Here is a 16,990-nt window from a genome sequence, read left to right on the forward strand (position 1 = left end):
TTCAGAAGTGCCGAGGAAAGCTCAAATATCCGGAACAATTTAGACATTTTTCGTACTAATTTATGAACACAATAAAATATTTCTCTATCTTGAAATACTAGTTTAAAAGTACTATTTTGAAGGATCTATTTTGTTGTGCGTATCAGTACTCGGTATTACGTGGTGCGCGTTCAATATATCCATTCGCCCTTCCCCTCCCTGTTTGCGACTGCAATGTTTCACAATTATTATCAGTCAATGACAGTCAACAATTATTTCCAGAATCATATTTTCTGCTTCCGATGCTCCAGAATAAACCTTCTCATTTTAGTATTTACCTTTATTAATTATAATCATTACAATGATAACGATAATAATCATAGTGGTAGCAATAATAATGATGAGAATATTTTTTTATTATTTTATAATCGAATGATGGCGCCACAATCCAAGGTGTAAGTTGGGTTAGGTGGTGTTTGGAAACACTTTATAACCTCCAAAGTCAAGTCCTTATATTTTTATTTTCAATTGTGTAATAAACAGTGAGCAATGTTTCAGTTGAATAAATCAGTATTGACATATAGTTTTAGTCGTTATTTCGTTACTAGTTGTACAAAGAATAAAAATTATCTTGCTAGGGAAAGTAAATTTATGAAAAAACTCATGCGTGGAGATGCTCCAAAAAAGTGAGTATTTTGATAAGGAGATTGAACTTTTTAAACATCTCACTATCAAATCAGACGAAAACTAAATAATTTACATTATTTATCCATAACGGAGGAATACCTGCAAAAATTATAATTCCGTACAGGGTATGACTTGAATGCTGGTGATTATTCACGACGGTTTTCTTATAGAATTGTATTTTCTCCTCCAATTATTAAATTTTATTTATAAAACTCAGTAATCGATAAGGTCACTACATAGTTGAGTTGATGAAATCCTTTCTGGAATAAGAAATAATGAGAGACGTGGGGGCTTGACCGATAGATTTTTTTTTCTTCAGAAAGTGGCACATGACGAGACAGGGGAAAGTGCAACAATCATTCAGCGCCGATACGACTAAACTCGTTAGTCCCCATGTCATACGACGTGTCAACGTATTGAATAAATTATTTATGATGCACATCACAGATTTGATGACAACTGGAGAATTGTCGGCAACACTTGTCGGCCGAGGTATCGAAGTATCTCATGTTAAATTGGCCAATGATTTTCATGTTGTTAGAGTTTACTGGTTTTGCAATGATGATGATACTGATCGGGCAAATGAAACTGCTCGGCTATTGGGGCAAATTGCTTTTGCATTGAGACATGAGTTATCACAATTAAAAGTCATTGGTGTTGTGCCACCAATACTATTCGTTAAAGATAAAAGTGTAGCTGCCAATGTGGAACTCCAAAAGCGAATTGCAGAAGCTGATTATGGAGAAGATCACGTTCCAGTTGTGAAAATGTCCCCGCCAAAACCGCGATTGACTTTGTACACACAATTGCCAGAGGATGTTAAAAGAAAAATTTTAGAATTCACAGAGAAAGAGAAAGAGGAGGCAGAGGCAGAGGCAGAGGAGACGGAAGAGGATGATTCACTTTATATTGCAGATCTTCCTCCCATGAAACATAATGTACTTGGATTGAATCATTGGAAAATAATGTCCGAGGTAATCTCAATTTCACTTATCAATTCGGGTTGCGTGGGTAACAAGGATCCTTTGACGTAAATGAACTGTCCGATCATAAAAATAACGACGACACTGCTACAAATCCCAGTAAGGCGTCGTTATTTTCTGATTAAAATAGGGTAAAACAGACGGTCCTTTCACTACTCGCTTTTTTTATAAATACTATTCATTTTTTACTGTTATTTCCTCTCAATTCCAAGTGAATAATGGGGCGTATTTATTCTCATCACACAAGCCGACAGTCATGGCAAAAATTAATCATGGTTAATGAACTGTCAGTGTTCCAAATTTAAAAATTACGTCACTTCATAAAATTGCAAGATTACAACGAATACTACGAATAGTATTGAAAACAGATGTGAAGCTGTGTGGAGTAAGTCCTGATAGGGAAATCGCTTCAATTAGGGAGTCGATTGCTATAGATTGATTGACAAAATTTTCTACTAAAAAATAAGTCAACTCAGCAAACTATTTTACTAAAAAAATAATCTGTAGCAAAGTGGTAAATTTTCTAAGTCGATTCAACTTCTCGAACGAAGTTACAATAACTATTAAATTGATTGCAGGTGAAAATATCTCTCAATAAACTACGTGCGGTTGCGACTTCGAAGAAACAATGGTCACCACTCGATTATCAACAACCATTGTATGCCGAAAACATGAAAACGCATCAAAATACTAAGGAAGAAATGAAGGCATTCGAAGATTTCTTAGCAAAAAGGAAAATCGAGGATAAACGCAGAGATCGATGGGAATTGAGAGATTGGAATTGCATATCTGACGATAATGCAGAAAGAGAGGATCAGGACGAAATCGATAACGACTTCGAAGAGGAACACTATGACAATAGTTTTGATCACACTGATTCTCAAGAAGCTCTGCGATGATATCTTCTCTGAATGTGGATGAGGTACTCTAAATAACCGATTGCTACTGCAGCAGTAATAATCTAGTTGTTCTTTATTATGATAAAGATCATCACAGTTTTATTACGGTAACAACATAATTTCATACTATTCTAGTCTCCACAATCGACATGTTAACTGATTGAATAATTCCTCTCTCAAATCGAAACTGAACATTACTATATATATAAATATATATGATTTTCTATAAAAAGACATTAAAATACTTATTTCAGCAGGAAATGAAAGGATAATTTTAGACGTCTTCTCCTTCGATTAATCAATTTGTTAACCAGCACTGGCAGAAAAACAACAGAATCCGAAATCAAGTCTTACTTGTACCAAACCTTTCCTTAGAAATGATCAAAGGAGGAGCTTTGTCACTCACAGATGACATATTTCTTGACAAACTCTCAGATGTAACAAACATTTTTATCCGTAAGAGGTAAGGTCTGATCCACTTATTTCGTTGTTATTGGAAGGAACACAATTGCCCATTTCTGAGCTTCTAAAATCTGTAATGAATTGTTGAACTAGGATAAATACATTTTCTTAACGCACTTCAGTAAAATCATTCCTTAGCCACTTGTGGAAAGAATTGGCCAAGTACAATTTACTCTCGAGAAAATTGTACTTCCCCTAGTTTATCATTTCATAACGGGAAGTTGAAGAAACCAATTATTAGTTTAATAACTATCAACAAATGGTTCGGCTAGCATTGGGAAAGACAGTTGAGAACCCATTTGCTTTTCTCTCAGTGCACTCAGTTCAAAAAGTTATAAAAAATAACTTAGGGGGGATTTTTAATTGGCTAGAAAGTTGTAATTATTCTATATTCAACTAGTCTTCGGTCGTGGCGTTTCCAATTCAGGCTCGACAATTGGAGATTGCTGTGCGACAGGCCCCTTATCATTTTCACCTTCGTCTTCTGACTTTGAGTCATTTCCATCAACATACAATGTTGGCAAACGTCGAGGGGGTATTTTAGTTGTATGTCGGGCATCTTCAGCTGACAATTTCGATATACTATCACTCAACAAGCAAGCCTCACGCACATGTTTATTAAAAATTTCACTCTTATCTGCATAAACGTGGTGGCCAGCACCGCTTATTACCTGTTGGAATAATTTTGACTCTAAAATTCGACAGTAAATTTCTATCTCTTCGTTAAACATTACTGATGCAAACGATCAATCCCAATGATCGTAAAATCACTTATAAGTACTCACTTGAATATTGACGTACGAATTGACACGCTTTTGTTTGATTATTTCTCCGGCTGAATTATCCACCCATGAACGACTGCCGTAAATCAATGTTATAGGTACTTCTTCATGCATTTGATCGATCCTGTTGATAATTGGATTTTTTGCCCAACCAAAACCTTGCATCATTGCATGGAATGCACTTTCCCCCCTAGTATAAAATTATAAATTTATGAAAAATCATTCACAAGTACTTCAAGTTCAATTAGCCTGTATACTTACGAAGGTGTTTGCGTATTGCATTGATGGATGTATTGGAAAATTACATTGGCATCATCTTTCAGAGCTGGGACAAATTTTCTAACAATATCTGGTCGCGCTGTTTCAATGAGCCTTTGACCTACCAAATTAAATAAGAATAACCCTTAATAACAAAACTCATAATGACAATAATCCTCTGACTTCGAGGTCATGGGCATGATTGGTCATAATGTTTTTCCTGTTGAACGTATTCAAATGCTTCATTGAAACTTGAAATTTGATTCAAATTCAACTATAGTTAATAGGAATAATAGTGATGTAAATCCTGTAGTGACAGACTCACCGAAAGGGCCTGCAACTCTAACTGCCCATAGAGGATTCAGAGGCTGAATCATAAATGCAATGGCTTTCACCCAAAATGGTACTTGATATCTCGCATGAGCATCCGCCGGTTTCTCCGGAAAACCCCAGGGATCAGCTAATATGAGATGTTTAACTCTGTCAGGATAATGTATGGCATAGGAAGCCGCTAAGAAACCCCCCATTGAGTGCCCCAATAGGACAAATCTTTCTAATTGCATCTCTCTTCGCCATTCTTCAACGGAACGAACCAGCTGTGTCTCAGTTTCATCCGCCTTACTGCTAAAATTCGGCCGGCTGCTTCTCCCAAATCCTATAATCATCATCGCGACTTTTTATTATCAATGTAATCAGGATGTGACAGACAATACGAGCCACCTTGCAGCGAGTAATGCAATGTGAAAGGCCAACGTGGACGTATGCTCTTTTGTATTTATCTTTCATGACAAAGCTCTTTTCTTCATCGAAGATAATACTTATCTAGCTGTGAGATGACTGTGATCATAAAATTTGCTAAATTTTCAATTGATTCGTTCAGAATGGAAATGATCATTTTACTGCCAATTACTGAAGGCCTCAATACATAGATCACGTCTCATACAAGAAAAATAGCTTGCGCTTGATGAGCAATTGGCACAATTATTTTTTTCTTCCTCTTTCTATACCTATATCTGTTGTCAACGTGATTCGATTCCGCAGGGGAAAATTACGAAAATTTTGAACAGTAAGTGTTCTCAAAGTCGTGAATGAAATGAAAGAAAAATGACACCATACATAATTGAAAAAATCTATTAACTGCTGCCTAAATAATTCTAGGTTCCCCAATAGAATTTTCCAATTATAGATGAAATGGTCCACCATCTGAATTAATTAATAGTTGATAGAGTAATTGGGGATAGAATTGTTCAATTGATGATTGATTTACTGATCAAAAATTTATTGGGCAAAATTGAATTTCGTTTGAAATTGATTGTACCGCTGTCTAGTGTAATGTTGAGAAGGGATTCTAAATAATGTAATAGTAAAAATACCATTTAGATCAATGCAGTAGTTTTTGCGTTAATTACGGCCAATGAAATGTGCCACAGACTGATTATATTTAAGAATATACCTAATAGATCTACAGCGTACACTGGTCGTTCTGTTGATAAGCTATCGAGATTGAGACACCAAAGTGCAACACCAGCACCCAAGCCATGTAGAAGGACAATTGGCGTATTTTGTGCATCTTCGTTCAATGCTATTGTCCATATTTTATCTGCGGTACCCACACATGGTCCAATATCGACATACCAGCCCCGATAAGCACTTTTCAAATCTAGAAAAAGAGGTAAGAAACTCCCTCAACTTATCAATTATTTTTTCGACCTTAATCATTATCTCACGAGAACTATGCCATTTTACAGCTGTTCATTCATCACTCATGCGAACAAAGAAAATTGAGTTGATGGCATTAATTTTGTTTCAATGAGTAATCACTCGAGAGATATTAACTCACACGAGAGGATTTTTTTTTCCGCTGCTCTCAGCATCGTTGCAGAGGACCCTGACCAACTGAACCAGCTCCAAAGCCAACTGAAAAGTAAATATCCAAACAGGGAAATTCGTTAAATATTTGTCAATTGTGTATTTCTGATGCAGTTAGTTATTGTTATACCTCGAGGCTGTCAATAGTCTCCGGACGAGACTAGGTAGACGAGCGAGCCGGAAAAAAATAGAAATGAGGTATTACATATCCTGACCGATACTCGTCATCAACTACGACTAATCCTATCACCTTGAATTTGATATTTTACAGCAAATGAGCAATTGATCTCACGACAGGTGACTATCACTAGGAGATTAAATCATTTAGGTTTTGTTACTGTTTTTCTTCATTAGATCTAACCTCTTTACAAAAATGAATGCAGCCGATTTTGTGAAAATGACGTAATGGTGACATTGTCATTGTCAATGTCTATAAATAGTGCAATAGTATAAACATGGCAAAAATTGCATTCTGCAATGAATGTTCGGAGGAGTGGATACGTTCAACGTAAAAATAATGTAGCTTCACCTTTGACTATTAGCTTCCACCAATTCATTGTTTGCCATGAGTTACTCTAGTGAAGAATGTTGGGAATTCCAAGGGCTATCGAGTGGTTGGTGAGTTGTTGGCTGATATGAAGATAATCAGGGTTCACAGAGGCTTGCAGAAGGAAGGCACGATAATTAAACACCAAAAGTCAACACTGATGCATGTCGTCTCTTTGTTTTCTAAGCTTCACCGAGCACTAATAGTAATGTGTTCAGCGTTGCCGTGAATTTATTTCCACCGAGAGTGGGGCAAAACCAATGTGCAGAGCGGAGATCTCTGTACAGCACAAGCAGTACACAGTATATCCAGCGCGGATGACATGGAGTGCACCGGAGAGGGAGAATCAGCTGATCGAAGTCGGATGGGGACTCGCTGTTGTTGGGGGGCATAGCACGCTTGACAGTTGACATTCACTTTGGGGTTATACGAGATGATGATAGATTCAAGGCCAGATACCGAAGTAGCAGTGTATGCACGTTTCCGCATTTTTTCCAGGCGGTTTTTTTACATCTGATTGGAGACATTGGAACCGGTAAAATTCAAATTATTCATTTTTTATGCTATTTCGATCGGTTATGATCCAGGCAGTCTACCAATGCAATTATTCGACTCACAAGTATTTGTAAGTATGGATGAGTGTGGCAAAGGTTCCTTTCGATTCTTCGCTAATGAATCCTAAATTATTTCTATCGATGTTAATTAAAATTCATTCTATTGAACTGCTGCTCTCCAATAATAAAAAAATCCTGAATTCAATGACTATGACCGTAAAGAATTTGACTGAATGGCGATCGCGAATTTTTGGCTAGAGAGGAATACAAAACTCGAATTGATACAATTTTATTGATTGATACTACTTGGTTACTGTTTTTTCGCGAAGAGTTCAAGGGAAGGATCTATAAGTAGACAAGCCAAATCGGTTATGTAGAAAATAATTGTGACAATAAGAATCAATTAAGTTAAAAATCTAATTATATTCATTGCAAATAAACTTGAAACCTCCACAAAATGAAATAATTAATTATGTATAATCATTTGGAGGCCGCTTCCTAATTCATTAGTAGAAATCACTGTACCTAATACAAAATCAATTTTCTACTTCTCTGGTAGATAATTGAGAAGGACTGTCGTCGCACGGGGTTGGTATTTTAATTTAACAACTTTCAAAGATTCAAATTTTCCAAAATCAAATTGGTCTTCTTTTAACACTGCAATTAGGGATACATTAACCCGATTTGAAACGTGGCGGCAAGGCGTATGTATATACGGGGCGTTGACCATCAATCCATCTGGTCCTACTTTCACGCTGCCCAATTGCCTCCAATTAATCTTCACTAGGGCGTATAAAAATGATAAAAAATTGTCCAAATATCATGATGATTGATTGCAAAAAAAAATTAAATTTCTTATCATTTTCCTCGTACGTCGATGAGTAATGTTTTAAAATATACATGGGTTTGTCGGTCTATTTTCTTGGAAAGCAGGGGGATGGTAATGGGGCTCGGCGACTCCCCAGTGAGAATAATTGTTGGGGGGGTATCCGGTGGTGGTAGCGGTGGTGATGGTAGTGTTGGTGGTGCGCAACGAATATATCCGGAAATGTCCGAAGTAGATATCATTTGTTTCGAACAATCTCGATTTCGTCCGAATTTTTCCGACGCTCGAAGGGATTCACCATGCCCAGCGCCCCAGCGAGTTCGTTTGTCCTCTTCGTTTCCATGTTGGACTCATCCTCTATCTGTCACAAATACAAATGGTGGGGGTAAGGGTATTGTGGTTGCTTGGCAACCGGCAACACTGCGGCTTGCGACGCCGCGAAGCCCCAGCGAAAACCAACGCGTATAATAGACCCGGCCGGTGGCGAAATTTTTCATCGGGCATCGGGCTGAACACTGAAAGAGCAGACGAGCAGGCAAGCTTAACCATAAGGACGTTCAGAACCAAGTGGTCTCTCGTCTCGTGCAGACGTCTCTTCTCATTGAAAACGAACGAACGCACAGTTTGATACAATTACGTTCGTTAGTCCTATTATATTATATTCATTAAATTTTCATACTGTTGAGGGGAAGAAAAAAAATCGCACAATAAGCGAAAGTGTTGATAGTTCCTTCTCGTTTTATCGATATAAATTTTGAAAAAAAAAAAGAGGAGAAAATAAAAACCGGTTGGTTTTTAGGAGCAGTGAAGGAAGACAGAGACAGAGCGTGCGCGGCGGCGTCGGATTTACCTCAAATTACAGTAGAAAGAAAGGGAGCGGGTAATTGTCGCATAAAAAGAAAAGAATACAGAAAGCGTGACGCCTCCGGCAAATATTTAATTATTTCATTGGAAAGAGCTGAAGAGTATTATATTTACAGTACATAACTGTATCAAAGAGAGAAAAGGGATACGTAAAATGGCGGAAGAGAAGACTGAAACTAGCCCAACAGTTGAGGGTGACAAAAAGCCTCAGGAGCCGACCACTCCCACTAAAATTGAAGAGAATGAAAATACTAAGGACAATAAGGAAGTTGAGGAGAAGAAGATCGAGGAAAATGATGAGGAAAAGCCCAAGGAGAATGGCGAGGAGAAACAAACTACTGAGACTAAGGACATGCGTGCCATCGTTCTCAACGGTTTTGGTGGACTCAAAACTGTCAAGGCCCTTAAGAAACCAGAGCCAAGCATCGCCGAGGGTGAAGTACTCATCAGAGTCAAAGCATGGTGAGTTTTATTTCTCTTGTACATTGTCTCATTTCCTCTTTTACGATTCGTCATTTGAAATATTATCAAATTTATTTCTTTTTTTATTTCACTCCTACATTGTCGATCGCCAACCGGGACATTCAATTGTCGCTTCCGCTTTGTCTCTGTTCGATTATTATGTGACAAAGACACGTAACGTTGAATGGTTCATCATTTCGTTTGTGGCATAAATATACTTAGATTGTTCGCGAATTCAATGGCATAAATTTTTTCGGTATCGATTCTATTGTTGAATGGCGATGGTTTCCAGAAGAAGTGAATAAAAGTGCTCTGGAATAGTACATTTTTGATAAATTGAATTTTTTGACAAAATTTCTTGGTTTTTTTTTCTTCAATAAATATGTGAAACAATGTCAAATCGTTGAGGTTGACCTTCATTTATTATTAGAAAATTGATAGCTGTCTGATAAACTCTTCCTGCAAAGGAATATGATGTAGGCAAAGCGAAATTGTTCATTCATAGTTACTCATTTGTCGCTGTTATTTTTCAAGTTTGAGACGAATGCATTAAGGAGCTCGTTACAGAGACTGATGGATTTAGGTACATCAGTACAATAGTGGCTCTGATGAGAGACATATAAGGGACCCCCCCGAATGTCTGTGAAACGTTTTTATTCTATCGTATGCATCCCTTCCCCTGTTTTTTCCACCATCAACGAATGAATGAGTCCATAGTCATGTTCAGAGGAATTTCTTTCATAAATAAGCCATGGTTATTTTAATTGCGCAATAATCTTATCCTGGGCGTCTCAAATGGAGTTTCATTTCCGTTTTATCATCAGTCATATGCGTCGATGTACTGGATATGCAGCCGATATTGCTGGCCAATTAATTTATTATTTTGTATTTTCACCATTGGATTGATGATTTTACGCTGTATGTCTTTATACATATTGAGTAGCTCCATTAACCGAGCTATATCACTCATAATCCGATTATTGAATTGAAATACGTTGAGATATTCTAGATGAATTCCTCGGGCAATGCAAACAACTGTTGGAATATGCAGAATAAAGAAGAAGAAAATAGAATTTATCAAAATTGATTGGAGGAATGAAAGCATGAAAAATACTCCATCAATTTACTTTACACACATATAAGGATTTTACGGGTCTTGGAGTTTATCATCTCTAGATTGTACACGACCAATGTTTCAGTAAAAAAATCAATACATTGAGAAGAAAAAAAAAATGCTTCGATTGGTCGGGGTTTTTCAACTGTCAACAGGTTTAGCTTTACAAGCGTGTAGACTTATTATTTGCGCACAATTCTTTTCTCATTATCATCCCGTATCATTCCAGCTGATTGAGCCTTATTGTGTATTTCAACGGCGTTCCACACTCTGACGACGTGCGATACATCAAATACACTTTCAGTGTACGTCTGTCAACGCTTAATTAGGCTCGATCAATTTAGGAGAAAAAAATTATTTCAAATAAAAAATTCTCTCGTCTATCTCTATAGAAAGATCTGAATAATTCGTTGACAATGCCACCCTCATGGGTGGAAAAAGAGCACCATTTCCTTTTATCTTTTTTCTGTTAACTCTCCCTATAATGCACTAAACGTTTATTTATTCTATCATTATCAAGATCGCCATCCATCCAACACGCAAGAGCGCTTCATCGTCGTCGCATTTAGAAAAGGAAGTACTGCAATAAGTCAGAACTAATCAATAGCTCATTGGCGTCTAAATTTAACTTTAAATCGCCTCTCTACGTGCTCATTTTCGGCCGTTATAATTTAAAAAAAAAAAAGTCATTCCTCAATTTGCATAGACATCATTAGGTACATGAGCGAAAAAAATGGGGAGGAACAGAGATTCGATACATATATGAGAAGCACTAGGGTACCGTTGCCGATAGATCTTATAAGGTGTTGGTATTGATCGGACCACACCCCAGTTGCGCGCCCTCATGCGTGCGGTTCCTTTTCCTAACCCAGAGACGCACGTGGTGGGAGATGGTTTTAAAGGGGAATTTATGAATCATAGGAGTATCTTAGCAATTCGCGCTTATATTTCTTTTTTTTTCTCAAGAATATCCAAGCACTTCGACTATTTTTTCTACAGTGAAATGCTTTTTTATTTCAACAGGGTAGAATCAGACCTTCCATTTGAACCCCTTCTGATCGCAAGTCTTTCAATATTTTGCAATGATTTTTTAATTTAAACTTTGCAGGTTTAATTATCTTAACTCGTTGAAGGGCATTTTTCAAATCTGCAGCAAATAAAAATGATTTGTGGAGGAAGACTAATGAAATAATTTAAAAAATGTTTTAGTTGCCAATTACGAGTCCTTCCTTCCAAATAATTAATGAACTATTAATTTTTTAACACTAAAATCATTGATTTAAAACTGGACTTGAAATTCTTCGCAATATTTAATTTCAAAAACTGCAAATACGTCAGGTTTATAGATTTCCTCACCATCTCCACCTTGTCCATTTTGCACCCTTTTGCGTTTTACTGTCGAGGAGGGAGTCTCTATTGATTTCCTTCCAAGTTTCATACATCGTCGCTTATGTATAATATAATGACATAGTAGAACAGCCGACAGGGGAACCGAGTTCTTGGAAAAACGCACATATGGTCGCATATGGGCGCCTCAATTCAGGCACTCGTAGACTGCCTTTCTTTTTTTGTAGTAATTCTTTTAGGATGCATGTATATTATCTCTATCAACCGAAAATCTTAACTATACCAAGCATGGGAAATTTTTTAGATACGTCTTTGAGAATTTTTCCTCAATGAGTATCATGACGGAAGCCGATAACAAGAGTACATTCATATTGAACCAGACTTCCAACTTATTACCAGTGTATCTACGAGAAATTTTAAACAATGATCTGCTTGTTTCAATTCCAGTGGCTTGAACTTCCAAGATGTGATGACACGAAGGGGTGTTACCGACTCCACGCCGAAACCGCCGTTTATCATGGGTTCCGAGTGTGCCGGTGATATTGAGGCAGTCGGCGAAGGAGTCGAAAATTTCCAAGTAAGTTGGATAATCTATTATAATATACAATCAATTAATATAATTTTGTTCATTTTTATTTTTTTCCATTCAGAGCAATTAAAGCTCTTGGTTACACAAAAACAAGGATACAAATATAATTCGTGCGGACGTTATCAGTATAACTATCGAAAAGATCTTTTTGATAAAATCTTCAATAATTTCAAGTATTTATAAGGATAATAATATTTTAATCGCTAAATGAATTGCTGAATCATAATGAATACAGTTTTTTCATGTCTTCCTAGTTTTCGATTTCACTGGGATACTTTTGCTTATTGAGATCATTTGAAAGCGATGGTTTACGTTCATATAGGAGAAGACAATAATAATTTATTCATACATGCGACATTGACGTTAGTACATTAGGCTTCCTCGCTATTTTTACATACAGTCATTCTCTTTCATATCTTCACTTTTGACGACGTCATGAGGGGGTTGACGAGCGAGACAATTTTTTCCACATTCACCCAATTCGTATGACTCTATTTTAAACGAGGATGAATATTCGTGATGTAAAAGCATATAAAAATAAGGATTGTCATGAATGTTGCAGGTTGGTGATCGTGTGGTGGCACTGCCAGAGCACAAAGCATGGGCGGAACTTGCTGCAGTTCCAGCAACATCAGTGTTCAAGATTCCCGACAACATGAGCTATTTGGATGCTGCAGCGATTACGATGAACTACACTGTCGCTCATATCCTCCTCTTTGATGTTGCTTGTCTCACTCCAGGAAAGAGTCTGCTTGTTCACAGCGCTGGAGGTGGAGTTGTAAGTGCATAAAATTCTCATAGACATACAATTATTCAGAATTTACAACGGGATTGCACGAATAAGTTGTGAAAATACGTCGGGTGTGAATTGAGAGTTCTGCTTCGGTTTGTCTTGGGATTGGCCAAGATTGCTGCCAAGATCAATACGACTCAACAGGTTTCATCCCTACGACTACGGCTCCAGTGAATGTCACTGAGCTAAAGTTTCTAGGTAGTGAGTTGGTGAGGCGCGACATTGAGCGCGAGTGGCCAGCACGTTGCCGCGCCCAAATACAAGTTGGGCGAGGACGGTAGAAACCTATGTCCTGTGGGTGGGTTGGGGTATTGCTTGTGTGGAGGGTGGGTACGCGGTTGCCTTGGCAACCGGGTTTACGTATCCCATCACACTTTTACCCTCAGTGTGTCTCACTCACTTTTCCTCATCGACCAAAATGAGTCGAGCTACTATTCCTACTAGCCTCGCCCGTCTCAACATTTTTCAGCGCACACGTGTTGCCCAGAGGATTCGGAATTTAATGCTGAACATATTTCTATGGTCTATGTCCTAATGAATATTTGTGAAATACTTTCGGCATTTTCGGATGACAGATGGGCACTTCATTTTTATTTTTGAAACAAGGATGCTTTAGAATTAATTTAATATGAACCGAATCTACCCCAACTTTCCGGGGGGAAATCTATGTTAATTTTTTTTCATTAAATAAAAAAAAATCTCTAACTCTTCCATGTTGAGACTCAAACAATTTAAAAAAAATTTTGTTTAGGGTCAAGCTGTCATCCAACTAGCCAAGACTGTCAAAGATGTGACGATTTTCGGTGTCTGCGGAAAACTGAAGCATGAAGAGCTCAGAGCCCAAAATACCATCGATCATCTTCTTGAACGTGGAACTGATTATTCCAGCGAAGTCAGAAAGTAAAAGAAAAGCCCTATCTTCTTGTCATTTTGACAATTGAAAATTTGAAGCTAGATTTAGTCTAACTTGTCATTGTCCATTTTCAGAATTTCTCCTGAAGGTGTTGATATTGTATTGGATTGTCTGTACGGGGAGGAGTGCAACAAGGGCTATTCTCTGCTGAAACCAATGGGAAAATACGTTTTATACGGATCAAGTAATCTCGTGACTGGAGAAACAAAGAGTTTCTTCTCTGTTGCTAAATCCTGGTGGCAAGTTGATAAAGTCGCTCCGATCAAGCTTTTTGATGAAAATAAGACAATCTCAGGTTTCAATCTTCGTCATCTGATGCATCGTCAAGGAGGGCACGATTTCGTGAAGAAGGCAATTGATCAAGTATTCGCACTATGGAATACAGGGGCTGTTAAGCCTAAAATTGATTCTACGTGGGCCTTGGAGGAAGTTACTGAGGCGATGCAAAGGATGCACGATCGAAAGAACATCGGGAAAATTGTGCTGGACCCAAGTCTCGAGCCAAAACCTAAGCCAGCTACACCAGCCAAAGGAAAAGGTAAAGAGAAGAAGAATGCCAGTCAGGAAGAGAAGAAAACATCGAGTGCCGAGTCTGAGGAGAACAATGAAAAGAAGAAAGAGCCTGAACTGACTAATGGAACATCTGAGGACAAATCAGATTGTGATTCTAAGGAAAAGGAGTCCAGTTGAATTGACAATTGAATTCAATAAATTTAATATAATATACGGACCGAAAATAGGAGAAAAAAAAGCAAAACACAATCGCGATGAAGTCTAGATATTAACATCTTTACAATTAGTGCATACTCCTACAGTTCATCATTATATAAGAGCTATGTGAAAATGAGCCTCGGAAAAAAATCGTCCATTCATATTACGAATAAAACTGGCCATGAGTCGATTTTTTATGAACGAGGCTATTAATTCATTCGATTACAATGGGTGCAAAGGAAGGAAGAAAATTTTTTCGACTCTCTGACTTATTTGGCGTATAGGTAACTTGTGAAAATGACGTAATAACGATGAAAAATTTCTTCAATCAAAAATAAAGGAACATGAAGTAATGAGTGAATGAATGAATGGAGTAAAATCATCCAAACTATATCAATTTTAACGCGGTCCACAGTAGTTTGCAGTAAATGGAAAATGAATATTAATTTTATTTTTAATACCTGATCACCGAATATATGAGTTAATGTTGCATATGGAGACGAGTGAAACGAATTATCTATTTACCACCTGATGGCGAAAAGAAAATGGGATGAATAAAGGGATAACAGAAACAAGAAAAAAACAACTGCACATCTATTTCTAATAATACCGCTAACTGCTACATATAAATTAACTATATCAAACATCTACACACTACAAAGAAAATTATAAATCCTTGCTAATTGTTATGTCTGCTCTGTGTAATGATTGCTATCTGCTGCTACTGAAATGCAAGGCCATAATTAGTTTTTACTTATAAAATAAACATTTCTCAGATGCAAAAAAGTGCGTTGTGATAATAATTTTTTGGTAACCTAAACAATTTACAAACTAATGTAACTTTCTATGTAAATTCTGAGTCGATAAACTTGTAAATTTATTGAGTACAAAATAACGAATGACTCCACTAGGAGATTTATCTCCAAAATTGTGGAAAAAGTAAAATTAACATTTTTTTCTCTTTCATTTTTTTTTGCATAAAAATAACTATTTGATAGTTTTTACAAATTTGAAAAACGAGATTACTTATTTTTACAATTTTTCATCAACATATTGAGTGACAAATATGCATATCTTGGAATGAAACAAGCGATACAAATACTTTTTTTACGTGAATTTTTCTAGCAAGCCATTTGTATTAGACACTCGGTACTCTCGCTTGTTTCACAGCAATAATAATATTAACAATAATAATACTTATAATAATAATAACAGTAAAAGTACTACTAATGGTAATATAAAACAATAATAATAATGATTATTGTTATTATAATCAAATACTATTCGTCATCCGATCAACTGCCTAAGAGTGAAAACAAACTGTGGAAATGAGCGAAGAATGACATTTCATCATGAAACAAGCATTTTATTACATAGCTAAGAGTAATAATGATAATTTGCGATATTCAATACATTTTATAACTCTATAATACTCAAAACCTGAAAAATACATCGAATTTCAGACATGAGTAATAATAATGTATATTTTACGCAAGGCTTTGAATGTTTCGACAAATACCTATTCTACCATATTATAATGTATCTATATATTTATAATGATCATTCTCCCGTCGCGTTTATCTCGTCACGAAAAAAAAAAAAAATTATCATTTCTTTTCCAGAAATAACATTTTCAATGAACATATAACTCATTGATTTAACATTTCCAACCACCTACTCTATTATCTCATGACCTCAGGAAGAATAAATCTCAAATTGCATATGGCAAACTACACCACATCAAGTGAGATGTGCATCAATAACTGATGGAGTGTTTACACGATACATTGAAATATAACTATTTGCTATATTCCCAGTTTATTTTTTGTCACGTATATTGTCTCGAACATTGCGTGGAGGCTCTGGGAATAGAAGCGTGTATGGAATGACTAATTAGGTGAAATAAATGAGAAAAAAAAATGAAGAAAAATATATTAATTATAATGATGATGATTACAATAATAATATTCATAATCGTATGAATAGGAGAAAGCAAGCATGCAATTTTATTTTCGTCATCTGATAAGGACATTTAATAAAGATGTGCAGTTAGGAAAAGTTGATCATATATAACTAGATGGTAAGATGAGAAATTATTTGAATATTACTGATTAATTGCACTTTTCTATAGTAAGCAAAGTTTATATTGACTCAAAAATTTATTAGTTGTATTAATTATCTTGTCGTTCAAATGTACAAAATAACACATTGATTTGGATATATGGCTTTTTATATGAGACGATCCATGTAACCGTGTTAGTTTGGAGCATTTTAACGGTGATGAGAAATAAAATGCATACAGAAGCTTTTGAATTATCAGGCTAGGACACTCAGTCGCATCATTTGGTTCG

At 36.4% G+C, this 16,990-nt stretch overlaps 3 protein-coding genes across 6 annotated transcripts; 2 read left to right on the forward strand and 1 right to left on the reverse strand.

Moving 5' to 3' along the window:
* The first annotated feature begins 267 nt into the window (after positions 1–267).
* Positions 268–3,126, forward strand: LOC135160470 (putative ribosome-binding factor A, mitochondrial). Its single transcript, XM_064117039.1, has 4 exons — positions 268–665; positions 986–1,640; positions 2,228–2,571; positions 2,803–3,126. The coding sequence occupies exons 1-3, from the start codon at positions 529–531 to the stop codon at positions 2,546–2,548; spliced, it is 1,113 nt and encodes a 370-aa protein (XP_063973109.1). The 5' UTR covers positions 268–528; the 3' UTR covers positions 2,549–2,571; positions 2,803–3,126.
* Positions 2,604–6,908, reverse strand: LOC135160419 ((Lyso)-N-acylphosphatidylethanolamine lipase). Of its 2 annotated transcripts, XM_064116955.1 has the most exons (8): positions 6,449–6,908; positions 6,050–6,079; positions 5,891–5,967; positions 5,504–5,710; positions 4,376–4,705; positions 4,054–4,171; positions 3,796–3,982; positions 2,604–3,681 (listed from the first exon to the last, which is right to left on the reverse strand). In XM_064116955.1, exons 1-8 carry the CDS (start codon positions 6,484–6,486, stop codon positions 3,403–3,405), a joined length of 1,266 nt encoding a protein of 421 aa, XP_063973025.1. In that variant the 5' UTR covers positions 6,487–6,908; the 3' UTR covers positions 2,604–3,402. The 2 variants fall into 2 exon arrangements, with proteins under 2 accessions (XP_063973025.1, XP_063973033.1); XM_064116963.1 differs by lacking the exon at positions 6,050–6,079 and having other exon boundaries at positions 6,449–6,906.
* Positions 6,909–8,331: 1,423 nt separating this feature from the next.
* LOC135160385 (synaptic vesicle membrane protein VAT-1 homolog-like) lies at positions 8,332–15,425 on the forward strand. 3 transcript variants are annotated; one of them, XM_064116897.1, is made up of 7 exons: positions 8,332–8,487; positions 8,646–8,726; positions 8,827–9,172; positions 12,081–12,210; positions 12,785–13,000; positions 13,767–13,915; positions 14,003–15,425. In XM_064116897.1, the coding sequence occupies exons 3-7, from the start codon at positions 8,865–8,867 to the stop codon at positions 14,616–14,618; spliced, it is 1,419 nt and encodes a 472-aa protein (XP_063972967.1). In that variant the 5' UTR covers positions 8,332–8,487; positions 8,646–8,726; positions 8,827–8,864; the 3' UTR covers positions 14,619–15,425. The 3 variants fall into 3 exon arrangements, with proteins under 3 accessions (XP_063972967.1, XP_063972948.1, XP_063972958.1); XM_064116878.1 differs by having other exon boundaries at positions 8,333–8,487; positions 8,646–9,172; XM_064116888.1 differs by having other exon boundaries at positions 8,388–8,726.
* Positions 15,426–16,990: the final 1,565 nt, after the last annotated feature.

This window comes from Diachasmimorpha longicaudata, chromosome 1 (assembly GCF_034640455.1).
Source record: "Diachasmimorpha longicaudata isolate KC_UGA_2023 chromosome 1, iyDiaLong2, whole genome shotgun sequence".
Classification (NCBI taxonomy): domain Eukaryota; kingdom Metazoa; phylum Arthropoda; class Insecta; order Hymenoptera; family Braconidae; genus Diachasmimorpha; species Diachasmimorpha longicaudata.

Coding starts and splice junctions, on each gene's coding strand:
- LOC135160470 (XM_064117039.1), top strand. CDS start 529: ATGTTTCAGTTGAATAAATCAGTATTGACATATAGTTTTAGTCGTTAT. Junction 666..985: donor CGTGGAGATGCTCCAAAAAA/GTGAGTATTTTG, acceptor TTTTTTCTTCAG/AAAGTGGCACATGACGAGAC. Junction 1,641..2,227: donor ATTGGAAAATAATGTCCGAG/GTAATCTCAATT, acceptor AATTGATTGCAG/GTGAAAATATCTCTCAATAA.
- LOC135160419 (XM_064116955.1), bottom strand. CDS start 6,486: ATGGCAAACAATGAATTGGTGGAAGCTAATAGTCAAAG. Junction 6,080..6,448: donor GTGGAAGCTAATAGTCAAAG/GTGAAGCTACAT, acceptor TCGTCTACCTAG/TCTCGTCCGGAGACTATTGA. Junction 5,968..6,049: donor AGACTATTGACAGCCTCGAG/GTATAACAATAA, acceptor TTTACTTTTCAG/TTGGCTTTGGAGCTGGTTCA.
- LOC135160385 (XM_064116897.1), top strand. CDS start 8,865: ATGGCGGAAGAGAAGACTGAAACTAGCCCAACAGTTGAGGGTGACAAA. Junction 12,211..12,784: donor AAGGAGTCGAAAATTTCCAA/GTAAGTTGGATA, acceptor TGAATGTTGCAG/GTTGGTGATCGTGTGGTGGC. Junction 13,001..13,766: donor ACAGCGCTGGAGGTGGAGTT/GTAAGTGCATAA, acceptor AATTTTGTTTAG/GGTCAAGCTGTCATCCAACT.